Source organism: Ambystoma mexicanum, chromosome 4q (assembly GCF_040938575.1).
Source record: "Ambystoma mexicanum isolate Mex_15411 chromosome 4q, UKY_AmexF1_1, whole genome shotgun sequence".
Classification (NCBI taxonomy): Eukaryota; Metazoa; Chordata; class Amphibia; order Caudata; family Ambystomatidae; genus Ambystoma; species Ambystoma mexicanum.
Window position 1 is genome coordinate 118,342,418 of NC_090928.1, and position 27,858 is coordinate 118,370,275.

The window sequence follows — 27,858 nt, forward strand, 5'->3', positions numbered from 1 at the left end:
TAATGTTCAAAAAAAGGTCTGAGCGTCTTCTGGTTCTTGGCTTATAATCAGCTTCGCTTCCCCAAGTTCAACACAGTTCACAAAGTATCAGGGTTCCCTTTCCCAAGAGTGCAAATCTTCCAGCTTTCAAACAAAAGAGTTAAAATCTTCCAGCTTTTCATAAATACCACAAATCCTTGGAATACTTTCCAACTCTCTTGTCATCAGTACTCTTTACTGGTTCACCAAAATAGTTCTGTCTTTTGAATTCAAAATCACTTGAGCAACTATAGCAAATCACAAGCTTCCTTATAGTTACTTTCATTGGGTTTTTCCAAAAGGGCCAACCGGTCTAGGCGCAGTTTTCCGACCACACGGTCCACCCATTGCTGATTATGCAACCGATACCCTCGCTCATCTGCTTTTCATTAACAATTACCCACTGCTTTCCCTTGACAGTGAAGATGTACTCTTCCAACACTTTCCCATTATTCACTTGTTTACATTTTCTGTACTCTTTTGGCTCTGGCTCATACAGGTTTCTTCTTAACCTGCATTTCCTTTAACACTTTGCTTGTGTCAATACTTGTTTCTCTTCTCGTCCCCTTCTTGGCATTCTATTTGCTTTGCCAACACTTGTATTTCAACCAGTTCACACAGTGGTATTTGCCACTAGTATCACCCTGCTTTCATTCTATTCATGTATGCTCATTACTTGCTTTAGTGCTGCATTCAGAAATGCTTCATTACACTCAAAAAGATTCATAACTTGATTTGGTTTGGTACTACATTCATAAATGCCTATAATGTCTTTCAGTTTGTTCTGTATTCAAAAATCATCTGTTTTAGCCTTGAAACAACTTTCAGTTCCTTCGAGATTTAAAGGCACTTGTTTAGCATTTAAAGTGCTTACGACAATTTCCAGTTCATTTGATATTTAAGAAATGCTTGCTTCAGGTTCCCGGAGTGCCCCTGTATGAGTCTGTTTACACTCACCCGCTGCATGCAGCAGCACCCATCGGCATTGTTCCCTTATTCGCTATGCATTCAGCTTCAACTGACTCTGCTCTTCACTTGCGGAGGTCAGAGAGAGAACTGCTGCTCTCTCCACGGTGACCATAGGGCTTCAGCGCCCACAGCTCCTTCTGCCAGACACAGAGACTGTGCAGGCCTTCCTGACCTTATCTGAGACGCCCTCAGGCCCGGCGTCGCAAGTCTCTGCTTGACACGGCTTCCAGCATCCGTTTCTCCCGCTCCTGTCTCTCCGGTCCGCCTCACTCCAGCTCCGGCCAGCTACACACTCCGGTCTGCTGTTTCTCTCCTCTTCTCGTGGACAGCCCGCATTTTTATATCTGTTAGGCTTGCTAAGTGACCATAGGTGGAAGTCATGTAGTCCAACTGCCTGACCATAGTTAACAGGACATGCCTGGCTGTTCCATCTGAACTCCTCCATAGCCCTCTTCTTCGTCTCATTACCAGAGGGGTGTTTGTGGAGGTTTATATTAAACAAATGAGGATGTGTCCTCCTAGTTGGTCTCTTCATTGTTCCAGTGTAAAAATTGTATTTCTGGGGGACAGTTTGACATTAAAGGGGAGAAAAAGGGACAGGCTTACAATAACCTACAAAGGCTGTTGGGACAGAAGGTTCATTTTGAAAAGGGAATGGGGGATACCATGTCTAACCTAAGGATGGATGTCTTCTCCCCACTCCCCAAGTTCCCTCCACCCAGGTGATCCTCCCTCGCATATCCACCCACAGAGTTGGGATCCAAGAGCGATGGCCTTTCCGTGGCCACCTGAGAGGAGGATCCAGGGGAAAAGAAGTGAGGACGCCCTCAGGTTCCTCACAGAACCCATAAAATTGTATGGTTAAGGGGCTTGGCAGGTGAGTGACGTGATTCCATGGCTGGTGATATCGTCAATAGCGTGTGCAGACATGCCTACATTCTGGAGCCCCTGAGAGGGAGATTGCACTTTTCCCATAGGATTTCATTGGGGTTATAATTATTTTAGGCGCAAGACAGTAAAAAATAGGACTATTTTTTTATAGAAAAATCAGGAGTTTCCTGCCTAAATCGAGAGGGTTGGCATGTATGTTGAGTTGAGAAACATACATTTTGGTTGGGGAGGTGCAAAGATGAAAAAGGTAAGAAGGGCCTGGAAGCAGAGGCCAGCGCCTAAATGAAGCAAGTACTGGGATGAGGAAGAAGAACAGGGAGGCAATGAACTGTTCCATAGCTCTCAACCTTTTGTGGCGCCCGGTCGGGTAAAAACATCTAATTTTGTTTTTGGCGGGTGAAAGTCCATTGACACATATGGGGCTGTAACAGGTAATTGGCAGGTGAGAGATGCTTGTTACATCATGTGTGACACCTGCCAAAAGCGTGTCCGTTAAGGGGTATGGTTAAACAATGCTTAAAAAACGTGACACACCACAATAATCAACTACAATCAAATCATGGCCTAAAATTGAAGTAAACGTAAGTAGTCTCACATTGCTAATCCTGTGAGAGAACACATGCATGCCAACATTCTCGAGCACCTGGGAGAGAAATTTTACTTTGGAAAGCAGGGGAAATTAATTTTCCAATGGGAATTATTTTAGGCGACTAAAAGGGAAAAATAGTAATATTTTTATATGGTAACTCGGAAGTCTCCCGCCAAAATCCGAGGGTTGGCATTGTTATGTCCTGGCAGGGGTGACACGAACACCACAGTCATGTGGGATTGAATGGCATGTTTTTTTGATTTCACGAGTTTTGGTCTTTTTAAAAATGTGTACTAAGCGTACATGTGCTTTATACGTTGTGCTTCTATTTCTTTCTTTTTGGTAGGTGTTTTATCGTTGTATGGTATTGGCTTTATATTTATTTGCTTTTTTATGTTCAAAAACACCCCTTGTTTTGGGCTTCTTTCTGTGGTGCTTGGGCTTGCTTTGTTTTTGAGACTAGGGAACAGTGCTGCCGAGGAATGGTAGCGCGCAAGACTCTATCTATACTCATGGGTTCATGGTATCATATCGGCTATTTTTAACGCTTCTGTTGTACAGATGCACCCATCCGTGCGGCTATATGAACATCAGCTGTGCCGAGACGGGATTATTACACATTTCACAAAACGTCTAGGTTTTCGCCAACTCGCAGCTATCGCATGGGATCAGTATCAAGGTTGTGTGCATGCGCATTAGACTGGACACGGCACTTCCTCAACTACACTACCTTTACTCCTGCTTGCTTTCAGGGACCAGTGTGCATCCAAAGCATTTCAGGGAGCTGTATACAGAGGCCTCCTTCGAGTTTGCTAAAACTTTGCCTGAAACATAACAATGAAAACCAGGAGACAAATGTCACAACAGATTTCGGATAAGGTGAGTGATGTCCCGAAAGCATCGCTATTTTTAGCAGAATATTGGAGTAAACTTTAAGGAATCATTTTTTCACAAAACCTTTGGGGTTAATATTAAGTTAAGTTTTAGTAACTAACTGGTATGCTAATGTGGCAATCTTTTTTTTACATGTACGGTCATGTGATTAAGATTCGGTTCTGGCCCACCGAGCATCTGCTTTGTTTACATATTCATTTGTTCCCTTTCAAATTTCCGTCAATGGTTTCTCGGTGTACTTTATGTTGCAGCTACAGCTAGTTGTTTTATTTGGTGCACGTGACGCACAATCAGCCCCCAACATCCTTCCTCAATCATCAGGCTCCTCTCATCTTAGAAAGCAACCACCATGTTAACCTTTATTTGCAGGGCTGCCATTGCTGCTTAGTGCTATTTCTACTAAATGCGTGTAATGTTATGTTAAAGAGTTAAAAAAAAATCTAGGTGTATCGCTGTAATAAGACCAGACAGTATGGAAAACGTTATTGACCTCCACTCAGCCAATCGGAATGTTGACGGTGCAGTCAGTAACTACACGTATTGACTGCATTCTGGTTTCCAAAGCAGACGGGGAAATTATATTTTCAAATTCAAGGCAAGACGACTTTCAGCAAGACACTTCCTCTCTAGAGTTTCTTTTTTTTAACTGCAATATCCTATTTAACACACCAAAGAGAAGACTAACATATGGGAAAAGGCTTTAAGTTTCTTACAGAGAAACCGTGTACTTTTACACGACCTCTAATGCATCTGTTCAACCCACTGCAATTTACTAACTCAGTTTGCTGATTTTCTTTCTCATGATCAAATTAAACGTGTTTACTTCCCTCTCATGTATTGCTACTTTCAATGTGTGCTAATATCCTTTTAGTCCTCGAGAAGGGTAATTATCGTTTGGGGATAATTGTTCTTTCCCATTTTATGGCCCGGGCAAAGCCTCAGACCATAACTTAGTGGTGTGACCTACTTCAGTCTATAAGGCTATCATTTTTTTTCAAGAATTTACATTGATTGCAACTTAATAAAAAAATATAAAAATGTATATTATTTTTGTTTTATTCTGAGAGTTTTGTGCAACGTGTGAGCTTCTAGCTCTTCCTTTTTCTTTGGTCTTTCTTTAAATGAAAAAGGCCTTAGATCGTTTTCAATTTGTCCTTGGTGCGATCATGTTCACCAGTGCTCCTATGCAGAGTTGGTGTAGTATAAGAATCTCAACTCTTAATAAACTACTCTTTATTTGACTTTGTCTGCGCCCCTGGTACCAAATCTCCTATACCTCTTCGTTGGAGAATTCGAGCCATCACTACCACAAGGCAGTTCTACTCTAGTTTGCCTGTTTTTGTCATCGTATAAGCACTCAGACTTTGGAGTAATTGAACCAGAACTCCCACAAGGCAATTCACACGTTCCCTGGACATTGTCAGTGCATTTTCCGGTTCTCTGTTCTTTCTCAATGCATTTGTGCTCAGTCTTTTGTTCACTTGACTTTCATAGTGACCCTGTGCTCGGGCTTTGAAGTGATTGAATCACAATGCATTTCTTCTCTGTTTTTGCTTAAGTTTGTTAGCACAACTGTGCTAGATCTTTGGAGTCATTGAACTACAACTCCCACAAGACATCTCATCACCCGGTTCCCCTTAGACCTGGTCCCAGGTTTCTCCATTTACATCTCTGTTCTCTACTGGCCTTACGTTCCACATCTCCAGGGTCCCTCCCATCTCCTTCTCAACGTAATGCCTCTCTCTGGTGGTGTATTGAGGGTTTTCAACCCCTCACATCTTCTGTATTGAACATGTTCAGGGAAGGCTTCTCTCTCTCTCTTGTTCTTCCTCCCCCTACTTGACTTTACTGCAAACTCACCTTACCGCCATTCTGGTTTTGGATAGCCTGTGGACTATGTGACCTCATTAGACTGTTCGTAGGTAGCTCGGCAGCCTCTGATTTCTCAGTGTTCTAGAGGTCTGTGGATCCCTGAGGATCTCGGCACAATAATTCTTTCCCAGCATGTGTTGCTGACTGCTTCCTTCATGGGGCTTTCTTTGCATCGTATCTCTATAGCATACTCTTCTCAACTACCACAGACTCCTACATCATGCTGTCTTCTCTTTCTTAGACCCATGCCTCGGCTTGCACTGTCATTTGCTTATGAAAAGAGAAAGAAGAGTCCTTCTTCCTTGGCAAACAGGGAAACTTCATGACACATCGCCAATCTTGGCTTCAACATCTCCAGTGAGATAGGTAAAGGATTTGGGAAGTCAGCCAAATAGTTGACCGCTGAAATGCTTAATCCCAAAATAAAAGGGGTATAGGGCGAGAAACAAATGGAGTACTCCCGCTTCTGTATCCTTGTTCTTTGTCAGCTATACTAGCATTGCATGGTCCGTGATCGGGTGAATGCTCTGTCAGACTGCGATAGTATCTCAGCCCTCTTAATGACCACCTAATCATCAAGAGCTAGTATTCTATGGTGGTATATTCCTTTTCCTTAGGGAACATGTTTCTGCTGATCTATAAGATTGTTCTTTCTTCACCATTACTTTCTTGGCCTAGGACTCCTCCGAAAACCATTTAAGAGGCACCGGTTTGCAGGATAAAAGGTTTAGCAAAGTCCAGTGTAATCCAGACTGGGCAGAACCAAACGTTTTGGAATGATCTTCAGGCTACATTCGTCCATTTTAGAGCATTTTTGTAGTTGTTCGATGACGTCTCCTTTAGTAAACTGGCCCACGAAGAAAACCATGGAATGAATGTAGGTACACTCCTTATCCAGCAAAGCAGCAAGGCTCTTAGGCTCTTCTTTTTAGCAAGAAGCTGGGTTGATGAGTTTGCTTCCTCTTCCTGGACCTATAGTTTGATCACACCATAACGTACTTGATCACCTCAGTGTTTTACTGATTTCTTGGTGAAGGTTCACTTGGCGGGATGTGTTGTTAATCCCGCACCTATATGCATGTGATCACCTCATTGCCTTAATATGCTCCTGCGTAATCTTGATGCTTAAACGAGAACTTGGTCAATTAGTCATTGAAGGGTTGCTAGTTCTCCATGCAGCCCAAATGGAATAACTATAACGTAGCCCTGAGGTTTCAATAAATTGGTTTTTGCTTTATTGGCAGGACGAAGGGGAACTTGCCAATATTCCTTCTTTGTGTCTAGTTTGGATAGATAAGTGAACCTTTCTGGTCGGTCTATCCGATCGTCAACAATTTCCTAAATTCCAACAAAACCTTCAGCTGGCTTACAAACATACTAATGCCAGGTGACGAACATTCATGGCATTACCTCCTTTTATTACTCCATTTTTGAGCATTTTCTCAATTTCTAACATAATGATGGACCTTCGGTCCTCATGTAGCCTACTTGGTTTGGAGCTGTCCTCCTATGATGTTTAATGATCCTGACTTGAACTAATAGGTTGGAACAAAAACCCAGACATTCTCTCGGGTCTCTTGCTGATGGTGTTGATCTGTTGGGATCGTAAGGAACATGCTTCCGCTAGAGTGTTCACAACGGTTCCATTTCATTTTCGATTACCATGATTTAGGCTTTTGGTGTATCTCTTTATGGGCCTCTTTTTTTATCTCCCAGTTTTGAACCAGTTAATATGTCTGATCCTGTGTCTGGTTAGTGAACTCAGCAATTCAGTATTCTGAGACTCCGTTATCTTCTAAGGGCCATGCCATTGTGTCAGGTGATTGTTGTCATGATGCAGTAACAAGACTGATTTCTTGTGTCCTACCTGAAATGTTATGTTATTAAATGGGCTTCTTTGGTGCAGATGGCTTTTTGCTCAGCCTGCACTTTCTCGAGATATGTTTAATAAGCCATCCCAATACTCGCATATGATTTATGTCAGAAATTACTTCACATCCATTTATGCCTACATCCACAGTAGCACCATTTATTACAATTGCACAGTATTATAAATGCTATTTTTAATTAATCAAGAAGTAGAACAAGTTATTTAACACAGTCCCCAAATTGAGTGCAATCAATCTTCTACCTGAAAATGTCCTTAGGAAAATATATTCATGTGGAAAAAGTACTTTCACAACGACATTTTAGTTGGCAACATTTTACCATTCATTTACATACTTGATGTGCAATTGTGGTGTTCTGAAAAAAATACCTGAGTTTTTATAATTAATCAGACATATCAAATGGGATCATAAAATAACAAAATACTCAGTCCACAACATTCATTTAGGAAATGCATACCCACATTCATCTCTTCATACTCAGCATATGCAGTAATTTTAAACAAATTATTACTTTAAAAGCATTAGTACACGACAGTGCACATCTGTAAGGTCGGTTTGTGCTTTGTGCCAGGGCTAATGTGCTGAATTGTTTTATGTTTTTCTCTGAAGAACGACCGAGGGATTGCGAGTGACTGCAAAATTGCTGTCTGCTTTCCATATTTTGGTATTTAGTTTCACATTGAACTTTCTCATACCCACACCTCACTTAGGGCTTGCAAAACTACTTTGTCAAGGGTCACGTGCCTCTATAAGGCCGGTTTGTACTGGCTCATGCATGGTGAGTGCTTGTTATTGTCCTTGTAGGACTATAAGTACTTACCTTGTTATTTTTAAAGTAATCATGGACTATGTTTGAGGCTCGCTAAGTGCTCCCAGTTTGCGTAGTAAAGCCATGTTAAATATTTGGATTTGGCACTCTTTACAACTACTTCTGCCACATCCATTATTTCTTTGCCTTATTCTAATTGTTTTAAGACTGTTCTGTATAATGATGAACGAAACCATCAGTCCAGTGAGGTTATTGATATCTCCTCTTTGTCTAGTTTTCCTACTTTTGATACTAAACAGATCGTCTCAACTTCCACATCTACTGTTTCTATGTGCATTTTCTGGGGAGGATAGCTCAGGGGCAACATGCTCGCCTTGGATGCAAGACAACAATGGAGCACCACAAGTTTAATTCCTGGGTCTGCACTTAGAAACATCTGGGTATTATGCGTGTTATGAATAACCTAACAAGCCAAGCACAGACTGTGGGTCGTATAGACCACTGTCCATGCTAAACCAGGACAGCAAAATTCTCATGTCTGTGCTGGCAAATAAACTCATACACCCCGACCAAACCGGATATGTCCCAGGTAGAAGCATATCTGATAACCACAGGACGCTCCACCATATTATAGAACAGGCAGAGGGCGACTCCGGTGAAATAGCAGTAGTCTTGCTAGATGCAGTGAAAGCCTTCGACTCTGTAAGGTGGCCTTGGATGATGGCAGCCTTGAAAGAATACGGGATGGGACCAGGGTACTTGAGGTGGGTGAAAATGGTGTATAGCTCCCCAACAGCCAGGGTCAAAACGGGAGCGATAATTTAAGATAAATGGCAACTTAGCAGAGGCACGAGACAGGGCTGTCCATGTTCCCCGATGCTGTACATCCTTGCCCTAGAGCCACTAGCGATCTGCCTGAGACAGCAGTACGAAGAAATAGGGTCTCATGCTAGGGGAGGACCGCAATTGATATCATTGTACGCGGATGATATGCTGTAGGGGAGGACCGCAATTGATATCATTGTATGCGGATGATATGCTGTTGTACCTGCGGTACCCAGAAGAAAATTTGCAATACATATTGGAGGTGATGGAGCGCTATGCGACTCTCTCGGGCATAGCGGTGAACCCCAAAAAATTGTGCATGTTCCCCTTGGGAAGGTATAGAGGAGTCCCGCAGGAGAACCTACCTATCTTGCAGATAGCCTGGCAGACCAGAACATTCAGATACCTGGGGATTAACATATATCACACAATTGCAGACGAGCACAAATACAACATGGAAAGAGTAGTAGAAGGTATCAAGAACAGCATGGGGTTCTGAGCAAAGCTCCCCCTAGCCATGGTGGGGAGGGCGGCCTTGCTCAAGATGGTGGTCCTGCCTAGGCTACTACACTTCTTCGTAAATATCCCACACAAGTTGTCCCAACGCTTCTTTACCAAACTCCAGAGCTTATGCAGAGGCTTCCTGTAGCACAACTCCAGAAACAGAGTGGCTCTATGGAAATTACAGAATACGTATGATAGAGTGGGTATAAACACGCCAAACTTCGAGATGTACCACCTGGCAGCGGAGCTACAATATGTTGCTAGGTGGCTGTTGGAAGACAAGACAGCAGAATCTACATTGTTTTTTTTTTATGACTCTGTTTATTGAGTTTGAATAACACAACATAGAAAAAACAGCCATGGATCATCGGCATACATAGGATGAAGACAACATAGCAATAATAACAGTTAGAAGAAACCCACAAGGCAGAGGACCGTGAGACAACAACAAAACAGGGCAGGTAACCAATGCAAACAGTAATATCAATCTATCCCCACCCGCGGATCTCAGTGAGCATCTAGCCATTTACCCCATATTTTTTCAAATTTACGGGGGCAGCCCTGTGCATTATAAATCCGGCGCTCTGAAGCTGCGCACCTGTCCAGCTTGTTACTCCAACGGTTCAGGCACAGTGGGTCGGCAGATTCCCAGTTAGCTGCAATAAGTCTTTTGCCTGCCCCCAATGCGATTGCCAGAAACATTTTCCCATATTTTGACAGGTCTACTTCACCCCAGATGCCCAAAGAATCTACATTGTTGAAGGGTAAATGCAACCCTTATTTCCTGAAATAACTGATATGGCTACCCAAACCAGAGATGCATGGGCGATCGGGATTGCTGGAGCTGGGCTGGAAGACTTGGCACAAAGAGTGTCGAGCTATGGGAAACCCGATCTTCCTGCTCCCCGCAGGCGCCACTTGTGGCGCTATGCGTGGTGGATGAGCAACTGTGGAAAGGGATCTGTAAATATTGGGAGCCGGTAGGAGTTTTATGACAGATCATTACTTAGACGCTTGTCGCAGATGTTATGACTATTGTGGCAAATGTAAGCGGGCCAGACGCACGCTTTAATGAATGTTATTATTTTTTGTAGCAGGTCCACTTGTGAATTTACGCTTAGCGGTTGAGCCGCACGTAGAAAGGCGAACTTTTAAGTTCAATTTTGAACATGCCAGCGATTTCCTGGCTAAGGTCAGCCACTCTTTTGGATATTGACACAATAGCATTCAGCACGCAATGTTAATGTGTTCACTACGGGATTAAGCACGGGGCTTTTTAACCAGCCATATGTAATTCATTTATAAATCCACACGGTACCTGCTTAGTTGGAACACTATTAATATCAGACACCATAGCAATGACTGGCTAGTATCAAAGTTGACAATTGAGGTGCAGCTATTAATTGAAAACACACGGGAAGTTGGGCAGTGTCTAGACACAGCATATAAACAAGAAGCTGACAAACGTAATGCTCAACCGTAAATACTAGTGTGTTGACTCTCTTCTTTCTCCCCTTCCCCCCTCTTTTTTTGTTATGTTTATGTCTCTGTGTATGTGGGACCCTGTTGATTCTGCAATTTTGCAATTTTATGTGATATAATATGTGATGTTTCTTGTTCTCGATTTTCTTTTGATTTTGGTTTTGAATTATCATTATTTTTTGACTTTTTTGACTTGATTGGTCTAATTGTTCCCGATATCGAATGTCTGGCTTTAATTTGTTTGACTAGATAGGCCCCGATGAAGGACTGTTGAGTCCAAAATGCATTGGCCATTTCGGCCCCGATGAAGGACTGTTGAGTCCGAAATGCATTGGCCATTCAGGGCTGTGTTGCCCATCAGTAAAGCGATTGCTCACAGTTACTTTAAATAAATCACCAAATTCAAAGAACTAACGATTTGTTGATGTGAACCGACATAATACTATACTTTCTTTGAAAGCCAATTGGGACGTAAGGGTGTGCGGCCCACACCGCAGGCACGTTTGCCTAGGTCTTTCTTGTCTTGCGTTCTCCTCAATACGCGTTCATTGGTTAAACATGCCATCGAGGTTGCAGAGTATATACAGGATAATCATATTGAGATTGCTTACTTAACTTAGAATTGGCCATCAGACACCTTTGGCCTAGAATTGGCATTTGATATACCTGCTGATTATTGTACTATTAATATTAATAGAGCCGTTGGTGCTAAGGGGTGGGGGTGGTGTCTCCATTAATTTCCGGAAATCCTTCCACATCCATCAAGTTAGTATTGAAAACCCAGAAGGGGTGGAAGTTTCAAGTTGTAGGCCACTAGCCGCACGTAAAAGTCAATCTCCGCCATTGTGAAAGGGCACTACAATCGGAAACTGCCTTATAAACCTAACACCCAAACCAACTCCTCCCACCTAAGACCAAAATAACCCGACGCAGAATTAGAATTGGACGCAGACAAAGATAAAAGGAACACGCTACAAATAACACAGATACACAAGCTCAACCGCCCCCAGCAGAAGACGCCTTCAATACAGAAGACCCCCTGCAAAATAATACTATTGACAGAACAAACATTGCAAGAGAAAAATCCTTATACCTATCACTGTACCTCGCACCAACCAAAGAACCTAGATACTCCAACGACACCAACTTTTCCACACAGATGAAAAAAAAAACACCCGTACAACGGATCAAAAGAAGAGGGGACCCGAGAAGAGAATGTTATGATGCCAATCCCCTTACTCCCTACATTTTAAGAACAGATGGGGATTCCAAGATGGCGGCTGAGCCGAGTGGACGTGCGAAAACTATCGCACCCGATCCGAATCGGAAGGGGCACCAAACAGGGTTGTCCTCTTTCACCCCTGCTCTATGCAGTCTTCCTCGAACCACTACTGGCAAAGATCAGAGAGACACCCGCAATAAGGGGAATGGAAATGGGCGGACAGACGCACAAGACAGCGGCATACGCGGACGATATGATGATGACCTTAACAGATCCAATCAAGACACTCCCTCTCCTCATTCAACAAATCGAGGAATACGGAGCAATTTCAGGCATAAAAATAAACAGGCAGAAATCATCAGTGATGGCTCTGGCAGGAGACAAACAAGCAATCTACAAAAAGACGAAGGATCTCCACTTGCAGACGGCGGAAGACGGGGTGAAATACTTGGGAGTCACCCTAACAGACTCAGTAAAGAACCTCTACGCAGGAAACTACACAGAGCTCATAGAAAAATTGAAAAGAGACCTAAACAGATGGAACCCGTTAGCAATCTCATGGTGGGGCAGAATAACAGTCATTAAAATGACGATACTTCCAAGACTTCTCTACTACTTCCAAGCACTCCCTATTTGGATACCGCCGACATTCTTCAAGACCCTCGCCAAAATCGTCACGAAATATATCTGGCAAAACAAAACACCAAGACTGTCACAACAGGCACTCACAGCACAGAAAATAGACTGGGGCATGGCACTCCCTCACTTCAAGAAATATTACGAGGCCGCCCAACTATGGGTGCTGAACGAATGGATCACCAACACTTCAGACAAGTGGTGGGAGGCGCAGGATAGAGCTGTTGCGAGATCAAATCTACGTCACCTACTATGGACCAAACCCGAGCACAGACACCAAAATGTCAAGATAAGTGAGATCATGAGCTCCGTTATGAACATATGGGACAGAACGACTAAGAAAGGAATACTCACAATAGATCCAGCCCCCTTCATCCCAATCCTAGACAACCCAGACTCCAGGGATGGGAAAAGGAGCATTCCAGAAACAGCGGGAGCTCGACTGCACAAAAGTAGGAGACAAGTTTGACGGACAACGAATTAGACCATTCAAAGAATGTCAAGACTTACTGGGCCTCATGGAAAAGGACAGATATCAGTACGAGCAACTGAATCACTGGCTCACAACTCCAAGAATAAAAGAGGCATTGACAAGAACGCTAACACCGTTTGAAACGTATATAATGTCCCAAACCGGCGAAAGGAAATTTGTCTCCACCCTATATAAGTTCCTGAACGCCCAGACGGAAACCATGACGTGGCAATACATGAAGACATGGGAAAAGACCCTAGGGAAACAACTAACGAGGGAACAATGGATTTACATCTGGCAAATAATCCCCAAATGGACAAAGTCGATCCAAACAAGAGAAGCTTGGTCAAAAATAATGATACAATGGCACCATACCCCGGAATAACTCCACAGAATGTATCCCGCCTCGCAACCAAAATGCTGGAGGGGATGCGACGCAGTAGGGTCCTGGAGACACATTTGGTGGGACTGCACCGAACTGCAGCCATTCTAGTCAGAGGTAAAATCACAAATGCAGAATCTCTTCAAAGAAACGGCAAACATAGGAGAGGAAGTCTGGATGTGCGGCATGTGGGACCCTCGAGATAGGTCTCTCACAAAGACACAAAAAAGGAACTTTATAGCCCAAAACTGGAAACGGAAATCACCCCCAACCAGTCAAGAATGGCTACACAGGATATGGACATATGTGTCAATGGAGAGAATCACATACAATATACAAGGGGACAGACAGAGATTCGCAACAGACTGGGGGAAGCGATAGAGTACCTACAAAGTGACTACATGCTCCAATGGTGTCCACATAAACTCTGAATACTGGACTTGTTCACAGGATAACTCTGAAGCGGGAAAAGAGACTCAGTGGGACAGCGAAGGACGATGCGGCCGGTGCGGGGGACGGGGGAGGGAAGGGAGTTGATACGGGACACTGTTGAGTCCCCATGTTTATGTTTAAAGAAATGCCAATAAAAATATAATTTAAAAAAAAAGAACAGATGGGCACTATCGATACCCGCATCAAATGACGAGAGATGAAGAAACAGTCAGCAACCCAATTATCAATCTTACAGACCGATTCAATGACAAAGCCGCCCTCACAGAACCTATACCGCTCGGAGGCAACATAAAAGCACTCCACCTGAACACCCACAAACCAAAACGGTGAACAAAAAATAAACCAAATGACTCCAAAAAGATCCACTGCAATCTAATCAACGTAAGATCAATGTCCAAACACGCCACCGAAATCTACGGCCTCCTAAGTGACGGAGGCATCATCATCCTTTCCGTAACCAAAACATGGCTAGATGAAAACTACAAGATCACCCTCAATAACTGCCTGCCTGATACCTTCAAGTGCATCCAAGAAAACAGGGAAACCAAATGAGGTGGTGGGCTGGCAATCATCCACAAGGAACACCTGGAAATTAAAGCGGAAGACCCATTAAACATCAACAGATGTGAATCCCCAATCATACGTCTATCAACAAATCCCAGGACAAACCTGAAATTCATACTGATATACAGACCACCAACGTACGATGCAGCCTTCATAGACCACTTCATAGAAGCAATCACCAACCTAGCTACTGAGCATAACCAACTGAATATCTTCGGAGACTTCAACATCTGGTTCGATGAAGAAACCACAACCTCACAACAATCTCTTACCAGCCAACTAACAATAATGGAACTACATCAGCTGATCAAAGGAGCAACCCACATGGCAGGACATACATTAGACGCAATCTTCGCCAACAGAAAACTAATTAACACAGCACCACCGATTCAGATCCTCTGCAGCGCCCACCTCATCATCCCCTTCGTAATCACACTGCCCTCCCCAATAATCAAGAAAGAAGAAAAATTACAAATCATCATGAAAAGAAACTGGAGAACCATAAAAAAAACTCCAACTTAACGGAACAAATGCAGATCACTAAACCACAAAAAACAACCATGGGCGAAGCTGACCTAGACACTAAAATAGATATACTACACAACTGGATCACCACAACAATCGACGAGATCGCAAAAGGAAAAACCTTCCATCCTGCAAAAGAGCAACAGCAAAATGGTTCATCCACTCCATGAAAAGGAAAAAACAAAAACTAGAAATACAATGGAGAATCAATATTGACTGCAGAAAAAAATTCAAACTTCAGCAACATACCCGTTCATACAAAAAGGAAATACGACAACAGAATTCTCAAACCACCAAACGCCCAAAAATAACTGTTTTTAAAATCATAAATGAAATAAAAAACACACCCGGCTGCAACAACACTCCAATACCATCGAAGAAAGTATTCAGTGACCTTGCAGACCACTTCAAAAATAAAATCATAACCATGCAACAGACCATACAAAACAAACTATGCAACCACTACACTGAAGACACTGACCCATGCAAGGAACACCAGAACAAACTCCGAAACTTCCTGCACATATCAGTTGAGACTTTCATAAAACTCGTAAATCAAAGCAACAAATCGGGCTCCCCCGTAGATCCCTGCCCCCGACATCTACAAATCAATCCTCACACGAGGAACACGAATGGAATACTACAGGAACATCCTCAACCAATCTCAACAGGAAGAGTGCCTCAAGCCTTCAAATCATCATACATCAAACCACTCATCAAGGATACAACAGGAAACTTAGAGGACCTCTCCAACTACAGACCTATCTCCAACATCCCCCACCCAGCTAAACTCTTGGAAACACACATATATAGACCAACCCAAGAATTCATAGAAGAAACCCACCTATTAAATCGGGCACAAGCAGGCTTCAGACCGATGAGAGGAACAGAAACGGCACTTATTTCAATCTTGGCTGATCTAAAGGTGAACGCATACTCGAAGAACTGCACCGCTCTGATACTTTTAGACGTCTCTGCGGCATTCGACACAGTTAACCACAACATCCAAATCATGAGACTGGAAGAATTCGGAATCACTGACAACTCCTTACTTTGGATCAGGTCCTTACTAACAAACAGAACAGAAACAATATGGATGAAGCCTTACAAATCAAGCCCACGAGAATCATCATGCAGAGTCCCACAAGGATCATCCTTCTCGCCATTACTATTCAACATCTACCTGTCACAGCTTACTAAAATAATCTAAAGACATGGCCTCACCTGTTAGAACTACGCTGACGACACACAAATAATCTACAAAATACAAGACTCAAAAGAAGGCAATTCAACACTAGAGTACTGCCTTTGTGAAATATAGAACTGGATGAACTTAAACTACCTTCAACTCAACCCAGGCAAAACAGAAATAATGATCATCACAAAAAAACAGAGAAGACAACCTCTACATCCCATGGCCAACTGAACCTGGTGAAACCCCAGCCCCATCATCGACTATAAAAAAACCTGTGAGTCCTGATGGACAACGAACTCACCCTAGAGCCACAAGTAAACGCCCTAATCAAGAAATGCTTATTTCTCCTGCGATCGGTTAAAAGGATCTTACCATTCCTCTCATTAACCAACAAAACGACTACCGTCATCCTTGAATCGTGTCCAGATTAGACTTCGCAAACAGCCTATGTATAGGCATGCCTGAACGACTCCTAAATAAACTCCAACGCATACAAAATCCAGCAGCCAGACTGCTCCTTTAAACTACCACGAAGAGAACACATCACACCAGCGCTGAAAACGCTACAATGGCTACCCATCAAACAGCAGATCAAGTTCAAATCAATGTACATAACCCACAGAACAATCCACGACCAAGGTGCGGAGTTCCTCAGAAGAAAACTAAATGCACATCACACTACAATGCCACTCAGATCTAGCAGCGACATCCGTTTGGAACCCAAATCATAAAACTCTTGAGGATCCTTTTTTTTTTTCTCACCTTGCCCCAAAAACCTGCAACGAACTCCCAAAGAACATACGGAACACAAGAGATCACTTACAATTCAGAACACTCCTCAAATCATGGCTCTTCACCCCATAACCAGAAAGAATGCCCATAAGGACATACACAAAGGAACTAGGCCGAGAGAAGAACCTACCCTGCTTCCCTAAGTCACCAACCCTTATAAAATAAGGATATACGAATCTGTAAAATATCCACTTATCAATTAATAGACAAGCCACATAGAATCATACCAAAGAACACCCACATATCAATCTGAAGGGAGAACAAGGTATGACCCAGCAATAGCACCTGGCCCACCTCGTAGACACGGGCAGCAATGGACCACCGACCAGTAAATAGATGGGAAGGAGCGGGAATGATAGTATATAACACCACTACCAAAGCAGGGATCATGCGCGTCCGCTGAGTGTACTAAGCTCAATAACTTAGCTGGAGGCCAGCCTCACCACTGCCCCCTGAAACTAGACAGTCTGGAAAGGGAAGGGACGAATATACCACCAATGGACTACTGACAGTAAATAGATGGAAAGGAGCTGGTGAATGATAATATACCACCACTATCGAACTAGGGGATAATGCTCGCCGAACCTGGGGTACTAAGCCCAATTTATCTGCTGGATACCAGCCACGGTATCACCCCAGAAACTAAACAATCAGCAAACCAAGAGAAAGAATATACCTACCCAGTATGACAACCTGATATATAAAACTAAACTACAAGGATTATGAGACATACAACCCACTAACCAAAACCTCAAACTTCTGCAAACTTCAAACAAAAACCCACACAACCACCTCTCTCACAGCAAACCGCACAGACATCACCACACCGCAACAACAAACAATCAACACATAAATCGCAACAACAGCACGCGAGGACTTGCTTCGATCCTATCTGCATACCAAGCTCAGCGCACAGTGAAAACCGAACTAAAGCTGCCAACAGTACACCACCTCTCACTTTCCTATGCCCTCTTCACCCACTAACCCACGCCCCACCTTTGTTTACAGATCCGCCTTAGTACCTGGAGACCAACTACTTTGGTGACGGTGCGCTATATAAATACCTTTTAACATTTAGTGTGGTGGATGGCGAGTCATGTTCCCATGTGCGTCAAAACGTCTGCAATCGGATGCACATTAATTTCCATAAAGGCTCAATTACTGGTGCAGATTCTTGCAAAGCAAATAATTCTCATTTGTATGGGCATATTTTAAGCTTGCTGGCTCCGCCTTTACATCTCTTGTATTATATACATGCCGATCGTACCTTTCGGTCGCCTGCTCCATCAAAACACCTAACACTTCAGATCGCCCTCAGAGAGCAGCTCAAGTTCATTGCCTCCTATTACCCAGGTTCAAGCTTCAGAATGCAGTGGGCAGCAGTTTCCCGGGGCTCACCGTTAGGCTCTGGAACTCGTTGCCCAACCCACTGAGATAGGAACACTCATTCCACTCCTTCAGATGCAAAGCGAAAACCTGGATTTTAGCGCAGAACCACTAGAGCTAACACCAGACAACCTGCCCATAATACCTATATCTGCTTTTGCTGAGTGCTTTGCTGCCCTGTTGGACACCTTTGTAAGTATCTTGTATGGATATGTTATGCATATGCTTAATTGTGTAAATGTATGTTATGTAACTGTAACCCTTAAGAAATGCACCCAGATGCCTTTGGGCCATATTGAATAAACAAATTACATCCCTAATGCAGTGTTTTGTACCCTCACTGCACAATCATTTTTGCTGGCGTGCTCTTGACATATCTCATGTCGAAAAATACAACGGTTTTGGATTGATTTCTTCAACAAATATCTTCAAAAACGGCCACCTGTCTTTACCCTAAATCTTCAAATTCTGGCACTGTAAAAAAATAGGGCAGACTTTTTTTTCAGGAGGAAATCAATAGATTCTTTATGAAAAATGCTTGCACTTTACTTTATGAGGAACTTTTTAGTGGCAAAGCAGTCGCGTGGATCGCCCTTGCATGGTGATGTGTGATGCTAGGAAGCGGTTTGGCATGGTGCGGCCAGCCTGCCTCTTGTGTGCGAAGGCCGCACAGATCAGATTAAGGGTTCTATGTTCATTGTTAATTCTTCAACGGGTTTTTTTTCGCTGCACTTTTTGCTGAAAACCTTTTGGTGAAAAAAATCATACAATTTTCTTTTTTCTCTTTTTAGGGGATTCCCCCAAGCACCTCTTCCGTATTATTTATCCCTACACACCACCCCATCCTACCCCTTATATTCCCTCCCCTCCCCCCATATTTTTAAATGTTTTTTCAGCAAAAATATTTCATAAAAAAGTGCAGGGAAAAATTAAACGGTGGATGAATGAACGTCGTACCAGATTAACCACCTCAATGCAGCTCTCATTCACAGGTCCCTGCTCTTGGGCAGTACACCCCATTTCGGCGTGGCCAGTTTGGCTCTGGGACGCCTCGGAATCAGGAGATCGCTATCAAAGGCCTGGCCACACAGACATCTCTGCAGGGGTGTTGCTAGGTCTGGAAAAGATCCAGGGCTGCGCTAATTTTGGGACTGTCGGGACTGGGGGCTAGCTAGCCTTTTTGGTTGTACACCCTCAGTTTCTATCCAGGGCTACAACCAAAAGACCCGGGGCTATAGCCCCCTCAGCCCCCCTAGCAACGCCTCTGCATCTCTGATCCCCTAAGACTGGGGAAGGGAAAGAGTGAAGGAGGGCGTGAGAGTGGGGAGCTTGGCTCCTGACAGCTGCTCTCTTACAGCCACTGTACTTGTTGCCTGCAGGGTGAAGTTTTAAGCCTGCAGTGGGCAGCCTCCAGTATGCAGTCTGCGCTGGGAAATTTGCAGCTATAAGTACACTTTGTTTTAAAGCTAACAAGTCTTTCATGGCAACTGTGTATATGCAGTGCAGGGAAGAGGCCCATTTTTGTACGTGTGCGAATAACTTCTTCCCCCGATCATCCCAGGATCACACGGTTCAAGGAGGTATACGTTGCCAGTGTTATGATATGGCATTTATAACGGGCCTATACACAAGTGTTTCAAGGCGTGACGAGGCAGGGGTGGGGGAACAGTGGGAAGACAGACAGCGATCTTACTAGGCCAGGTGACGTTCAGATCGCGCAAGAGCATGGTAAGGGGGAAGGGGGAAGGAGGAAGAGACAGTGCAGTACATGGGATAATATGATATGATAGGTTATTTATAACACGCTTAATACCCAGAGGTTTCTAAGCGCGGACCCGGGGATCGAACCTGTGTTGCTCCTGTGTCGTCTTGCTTCCAAAGCGAGCATGTTGGCCCTAAGCTATCCTCCCGAGACTCATAGATTATTAGCGACTAATAGAATAAATTAGCAAAAGTATGGCCAGCTGGTGGCAAGTGCGGGGGTAAGTGCAGACATCAGGTGTCAACTGCTGGTAGTGGGACTGTAGGGCTACAGAAACAGTCCCCAAGTGCAGGAGTTGCCAGGAAGGCAGTGCAGGTGTGAGACTGGCAGGGGAGTAGACCTGGAACTGAGAACAGAGGGTGGCCAAGTAACCAGTGCAGATTCAGTTTCAGCCAGGAAGTCAGCAGGGGAGAGGAGGAGAAAAAGCAGAAGCAAAGAGAAAGGTTTTGAGGTGCTTCCGGAACCAGAGATGATTCTCCTCAGGTTTCAGGGAGGGAGGGAGGCTGTTCCAGAGGGAGGCCCCAGCTGAAGAAAGAGATCTACCACTAACTCGTTGCTTGGAGGGGAGACTGACCCTGAGGGAGTTGGAGGCGGATGAGCAAAGAGCTCGAGAAGGAAGATATTTAGGAAGAGAGAGTTGAAGGTAATAAGGCACCAGGCCCCAGATGGCCTTGTGGACAACGCAGAGGGTTTTGAACGGATCTACGTGATCCAACCGCAGCTGATTTTACCGTGGCCGAAATGTTCGCATGAGAAATGTACGAACCACAAACGGTTTGTACATTTCCCATGCGAACACACGTTCATAACCCCCACCCACAACACACACCCCCACAGACCCCAACATACCCACACCCCACTTACCTGTCATTGTGTCGCGCTGTGTCCCTGCAGCGCCAGTTCCCTTTCACTTCCGTGATTGGGACCCGGCACCGCAGGGTCCTTTTCTTTTTCTTTCTTTTTTTTTCGGGAGCTGCAGGGGTTTCCCCCGCAACCCTGCTCGGTATACTGTAAATTATAGTGAGTGGGGTGTTGCAGGGGACACCCCCTCACCCACCATAGTCTTTATTTTTTTTCTTTCTTTATACTTACCTACAATGCGACCACCCAAGGTTCATACCTTGGGTGGTAGCATTTTCCAGTCTTTTTGCACGGTCTTCGGTTAGATCGTACAAACCCTTTTGAACGTAATCCTCGCAGCAACTGGGAGCAAGTGCAGAGATTTCAGTCCTGGAGAGATACGATCCCTGGGCTTGAGGCCAAGGACAAGTCTTACAGTCCTGTTCTGTATGAGTTGCGGAGGGCGGAGAGTAGAAGCAGGCAAATTTAGAAAGAGGATGTTGCAATAGTCCAGCCTAGAGAGAACCAGAGCTCTGGAGACAGTGAGCTTCTCAGGGAAGGAGAGGAAAGGAAGAATACATCTGAGGAGGTGCAGCTGGTAATGTGACTTCTTGGAGACGTCAGAGATGTGAGGAGAGTGTGGAGTCGAAGATGACCCCGAGAATTTTAGTCTCAAAGGTGGGAGCAAGAAGAGGGCCAAGAGAGGCCGGCCAGAGAGTGACAGGAAAGGAGGGAGTGGGTGTGCTGATGAGGAGAATCTTGGTTTTATTAGCATTAAGGTAGAGATCATTGGCGGCACAACGCTCCTGGATGGCGGACCGAGAGTCAGATGAGGGAGAAGAGGTGGCTGAGGGTAGTCTGAAAATGAGTTGAGTATCATCTGCATAGCACTGGAAGTTGGGGCAGAGCGCAGCAATGCGGTGGGCAAGAAGTGCCAAGTATTGGTTGAGCAGCCAGGGAAAGAGGCTAGACCCCTGGGGAACACCACAGGTAGAGATAGCGATAGAGGAGAGGAAGGACCCAAGTTGAACCTGGGAGCATCGATCAGAGAGGAAAGAAGTAAGCCACGCCAGGACCTGACCGATGATACCCAGGTTATCACGAAGACGGTTGAGCAGGATGGCATGGTTGACCGTGTCAAAGGCAGAGGAGAGCTCAAGTAAGACGAGGACACAGGTGGTGTTGGAATCAAGGTTGGAGAGCAGGTCTTCACTGATGTTCAGGAGAGCAGTTTCTATGCTTCTGGCAGCTCTGAAGCCAGACTGATGATCATGGAGACAACCAACAGATTCAGTGTGAAGATTAAGCTGGGAGATGGCCAACTTTTCCAAGAGTTTGCCCAGGAAAGGAGTGGTGGAAATTGGGCGATAGTTAGCCGGGCAGGACGGGTCGGCAGAGGATTTCTTAAGAAGAGGGTGCACAAGGGAGTGCTTCAGGGGGGAAGGGAAGACTCCAGTGGCGAAGGAGTGGTTGCAGAAGTCGGCCAGAGCAGGAGCCAGGGAGTCAATGTGGTCCTTGATGGTTTTGGATGAAGCTGGTTTGATGAGAATTTCATAGATCAGACTTGTCTAGAAACCTCGTCTGGGAGAACAGGGGAAAGGAAGAGAAGGAGGGAGGAGAGGTGAATGAAGAAGGGCCAGCGGAAGAGCGGGGAGTAGAGGGAGGAGGGGGAGAGGAGGAGAGAGAGGACAGGATGTCCTGAGTTTTAGAGATGAAATGAGAAGCCAGTGCCATGCAGAGGGCCTAGGAGGGACAGAAGAGGTAGGGACTGCAGCAGGATTGGCCAGTTCCTTGCAGATTTTAGAGTTCAGCCGAGTTGTTAGATGCCGCAGAGACGCGGCCTTGGATGTGAGCTCTCTTCTTGGTGAGGACAGATAGCCGGTATTGCCTTTAGAGAATGCGACAGGCCAGCTTGTCAGAGGATGTACCAGAAGCACACCATTTCCTCTCAGCCACCCTGCAGTTTGGTTTGAGGGTGAAGAGGTCTGAGTCGTACCAGGAGTTTCACTTGTCTTTGGGCTTCAGGCAGATTCCCATGACAGGAGCAAGAACATCGAGAGTATCAGATATAGCAGAGTGGAGCATGGAAAGGGCTGTGTCAGGGTGTGAGTAGAAAGCCTCAACTGACACATGCTTCATGGGTCGGATGACCGAGAAGGTGGGTGGCAGTGCTGGAGTTGGCTTGGCAAAGGGGTAGGGAGGGTGAGCTGAGAGGAACTGAGAAAGTGATCACTCCAGGAGAGACGAATGGTGAGAGGGATAGAAAGGGGAAGGTCTGAGGAGATCAGAACATCCAGTGTGTCCTGCAGAGTGAGTCGGGCCAAGGGGAGAATAGAGAGTCGCAAAGGTCACGAAAGAGTCCGGAGGAAGGACGGGAAGCATCCAGATGGATGTTGAAGTCTCCAAGAAGGAGGAGTTGAGTGATCGAGACCAGGAGGGAAGAGGAGAGGTCCACCCACTCAGAGAGGAAGGAGGAGAGCTGACCAGGTGGCCTATAGATAGTAGCCATAGTAAGGGAATGGCTAGGAGAGAGAGAGCCTGCAGACGAGGCATTCGAAAGAGGAGTAGGCCTGCGTAGGAATGACAGCGGCAGGAATGGCATTTGGTGTTTCTTGCAGCAAGCATGGCCAATTTGGCGCTGACCCGGCCGTGCCAAACCGGCTCCTGTGGCAAATCGTCTGTGCCTAATCGGCTTGCGCCGTTCTCTCCTGCTCCACTGCCACATGGTGGAGTGAATCGATAATTGCAGAAGTTCTGGAAACCATTGGGAAACACTTTCCAGGCGCCCTTTTATACTCGGCCTAGTCCAATTTTTCACTCACCATTTGCAAGTGGAAATTGCGTGCCCTGGGTGGAACTACTACTCGTTAAACTTCTGGTTTACCTCTTAACCTCATATCATATTTTTTATACTCTACAGACCTCCGCACAAAATACCTGCCTTTTGAAGATCAATTTTCTGTTATGCTTTATTCGTTTGTGAAACCAACCTCCAATATTGTCATTGTTTGTGATTTTAATCTATGGTTCAATGACACTAAGGATCCTATAGCCACCGCTGTTAGCAGTGCCCTTGGAGATCTTGGATTTGGCCAAGTTGTTTCTGGTGCAGAACATAAGGATGGCCACATCTTGGATTGGCTGTGTACCCTGGGCATCTCTGTGGGCCACCCAGAGATTCTTTTGTATCCACGGTCTGATCATTCCTTTATCATTTTTACTGTTACCGTTCCTCAGTTACAACATCATGTTTATACAAAGGATCCCAGTGGATAAACACAGTTTACAGAAGAGCACCCCTCTCTCTCATGCCCCATTCATTGAGTTCCCTGATTATTTGTTAACTTCTTGCTCTTTCCCAGATGTTCTTGCGGATTACTACCGCCAGACTGTATCCATATCCCTTGATAGTATTGCGCCCTGAAGGGTGTGCAAGTCTATCACTTCAGAAACCAATCCACAGTCTTGGTTTAATCAAAGTCTACAAGGCTTGTGTGCCTGTAAGAATAAAGCGTCTAGACTCTGGAAAATGTCTTCCGATACTGTTGACAAAGAGTGTTATCTCTCAGCAGATCGTCAGTATAAGACAGCAATTATTCAGTCTAATAAGGAACATTTTGATTTGCACATTAGTTCTGCTGGATCTAATCTAATTCTAAAGAACTTTTTAAAGTACTTAGAGAGCTTGAGAAGCCTAATATTTATCCAGAAGAATCTATTTTTAGGGACCAATATTGGTGTAATAAAATACAGCATGCTCTCTTAGATAAGGCATCTTCCCTTAAAGCTGCTATCTCTCTTAAACAGTCTTGTATATCTGCCCATTTGTTTCGCCCTGCACCTCCTCACCCTACAATACCGCTTTTTTAATTTACTGAGGTCTCGGAATCCAAAGTGTCGATAGTGATCCAGACACTGACCCACTCATTGTCTAGCAGACCTGTGTCCTTCAAAGGTTGTTAAGTCCTGTGCTTCGACTCTTGTTCCTCTTGATTACCAAATTTGTTGATGCTTCCTTTATGCCTGCTTCTGTCTCTGCAAGTATTAATCTGGCATAGATCACTCCATTGCTAAAAGAAAAATCACTTGATCCTAGTTCTCCAGTAAATAATCATGCCATTTAGGAGTGTGCCCTTTCTTTGAAAGATACTAGATTGTTTGGCTTATCTACAGATACAGGCTCATCTCAATGAATATAACCTTTTGGGTTCCAGACAATCTAGTTTTAGAGCAAATCATGGCACTGAATCTGACCTTCTAGATTTCAAGTCGAGTATGTCAGAAATCATGGATGGTGGTCATTTTGACATCCTCTTTTACAGAGTCCAGGTCAGTGCCTCATTCTGGAAGAATCCAGTCAGCTGCCTTCTATCTTTTTCATCTGGCAGAGCGGCTAGAGTCTTCTGCAAATCTGCTATGGCGTCCCCTAGAAAGCTGTTGTGTGAGATGCTGTATGGCTCTTGCCTGTCGCCCACTCTTTATAATAGTTTTACGAAACAGTCTTCGACTTTTGGATGATGAGGATATTGTGTAAATTAATTATACAGACAACACGCAAGTCTTGATTCAGTGCCCTGGCGATTATGAATTTGACTTGGCAAGAGTGCCATCTTTGACTTAATTCAAAACTGGATGACACACATTTAACGATGCGAAGACAGAACATTTATTGGTTTGAATGCAACAAAGCCTCTCTAAGTTGTCACCTTTGTACAAGAATTGTATTATTGCTGGGTGCCCTATCACTTTCCACACCAAGGTTAAAACCATGGCAGTATATTTTGATTCTACTGTGTCAATGAAGCATCAGGTCAACGCCGTGATTCCGTCACCAGCATATTATCTAAAGCTCCTTTGCCGTATTCAGCCATTTATTTCTGATGAAAATTGCGTCTTGCTTTCTCGTACAATAATTGGTGCTAAAACTGATTATTGTGGGAGCTTATTGGTTGGCATCAAAAACATTAACGAGGTCAGGAATAGATTGTATCCACTGAAGCTCAAAAATCTGATTTCAGAGTAGGAGAATAGATTATAACTCCGGTGGTGAAGCAGTTAGCAACCAATGAAAAACTATTATATGAATAAAACTAATTTTAATAAAATATGATCTGTATTCGTATAAGAGAAATGTGTGTCTTGCCGAACCTCTGATTATTTAGCTGTGGAATACCAAAAGACAACAAATGTGGCCATTAGTGCTACTGGTCATATAGGTTGAGGGTTGGTGACCCGCTAAGAGTAACCCGGAAGTAGTAAACAATAATGAATTTACCCCTGGGTACAGGTGGTGTAGTTCTTCTCTAAAGGACACATGTCTGTAGTGAATCCTTTTGATGGACTTGCATCTGTGAACACACCAATAGGTTGTGTTTAAGAACTCACAACTGAATTGTTGGGTAACAAAGCAATAGAAACCGACTTTTCAAGATAGCTCTAGTTGCTGTTAGGCAACCACAAAGTAGTAACACAATAGTTACCTAGGTTGATCAAGTCCTCTGTAGGGAGAAACTTGATCCCAGGAGACATCTCGCGAATAAATATTGGAAGGGGCGGTAGATAAATCTGCTACAAAAAAAAGTATTGCATGATGAGGTAAGTGTCAGAATAAATAGAACTCACTAATCATGTAATGATTGGCGCATGTAGGCTCACCTCGAGTAAGTGGTGAATGCCACACTATAATTTCGAGCCACACAGAAAAGACCATTCTTGTATATATCTTTGCACTGGAGGGTTGAATACAGGGCCAGCCCGCTGAAATTGAAACCGGCTATATGGACTCTCTTGACCCAAAAGTTAACAGATGGTAAGAATAGTTGAAAGGGGCCATAGGAATCTCACCGTGCAATATGAGAGGATTCACTGAAGCAGATGAAGTCCGCAGATTAACACGTGTTCGAGGGGATGGTAACTTCCCCGCTGCTATGCCCTGGAGATGAAAATATAAATGAATTCTCCATCTCGATAAATGGCATTGAATAGCTAATTCGGAACAAGACAGATCAGGTCTTACTGGGTCCGGATGCTGCCTGTTGCCTTCTTGTAATGTCCGACAGCCGTGTGGGTAGCCTAGGTAATGCCATGCTGTGGTGAAATGTACGCTATAAAGTCAAAACAAAGCAAGGGACAGCATGTCAGTATCAAGTTACAAACTAATGCCAATACTTTGGTTTAGCTCAGAACGTCACGATTGTGGGTAGCGTACCTCTCAACTGAAATGACTCACGTTGACGGTCTGCTACGCATTGTGACGGGTTTCGGGGAAGTGAACAGTTGCTAGGCAAACCAAGTTTATAGGCTCAAGCTAAAGCGTTCAAACAAGCCGGCGCCCATATTAATGAGGTGAAGAATAGTTAATCACCCGTGCTCTCGTAGGCACATGGAGCCTATGCAACTGCACCAGTCAGGTGAAGCTGAACAGTGACCCAATTAAAGGGGGCTAGTATAATGCCTAGCGCTGAAGTTACTTCACTCGAGTTGGAGTTGAATATTATCCAAGCTCAAGTACGGACTTAAAGGGAAATTACTGTGTAGTGGGAGGCATTGGAATCACTCTACAACTAACCTATAATACTTCCTGTGTCAGTAATTGCAGATGACAAACTGTTTCAGAAAATGATGACCCAGACTAGCTGGTTGTGTCTCAGCCCACTGTGACTGCGCCGTGATTATGAATGAAATCTATCACAGGGGGCAGAATCCGAGAATTTATATGTCTAGTGGTGAATTAGTCAATACTGCGATCTTAGTCATGTCATTGCTATTGCCTAAAGCACCTAAATAACAGTGTTTCACTCTATCCTCGCTTAGATAGTGGATAGTCTAAAAGTACTTGGGGGAGGGGGGCGGGGGCCCTACTGGAGTGTGTCGCACCATAGCTCTTTATTATACCAAATGTGTAAACTCAGCAGGGCTAGAGACAAA

At 44.3% G+C, this 27,858-nt stretch overlaps 1 protein-coding gene across 2 annotated transcripts in view; it reads left to right on the plus strand.

The window, feature by feature from the left end:
- Positions 1 to 2,905: 2,905 nt before the first annotated feature.
- LOC138467526 (zinc finger protein 84-like) overlaps positions 2,906 to 27,858 on the plus strand; it is a 453,354-nt gene continuing 428,401 nt past the window's right edge. The window contains exon 1 of one of the 2 annotated variants that reach the window (XM_069607629.1): positions 2,906 to 3,346. In XM_069607629.1, coding sequence (XP_069463730.1) covers positions 3,305 to 3,346 — 42 coding nt within the window. In that variant the 5' untranslated portion in view covers positions 2,906 to 3,304. The remainder of the gene's footprint in view (positions 3,347 to 27,858) is intronic. The other variant, XM_069607631.1, reaches the window with a different exon arrangement.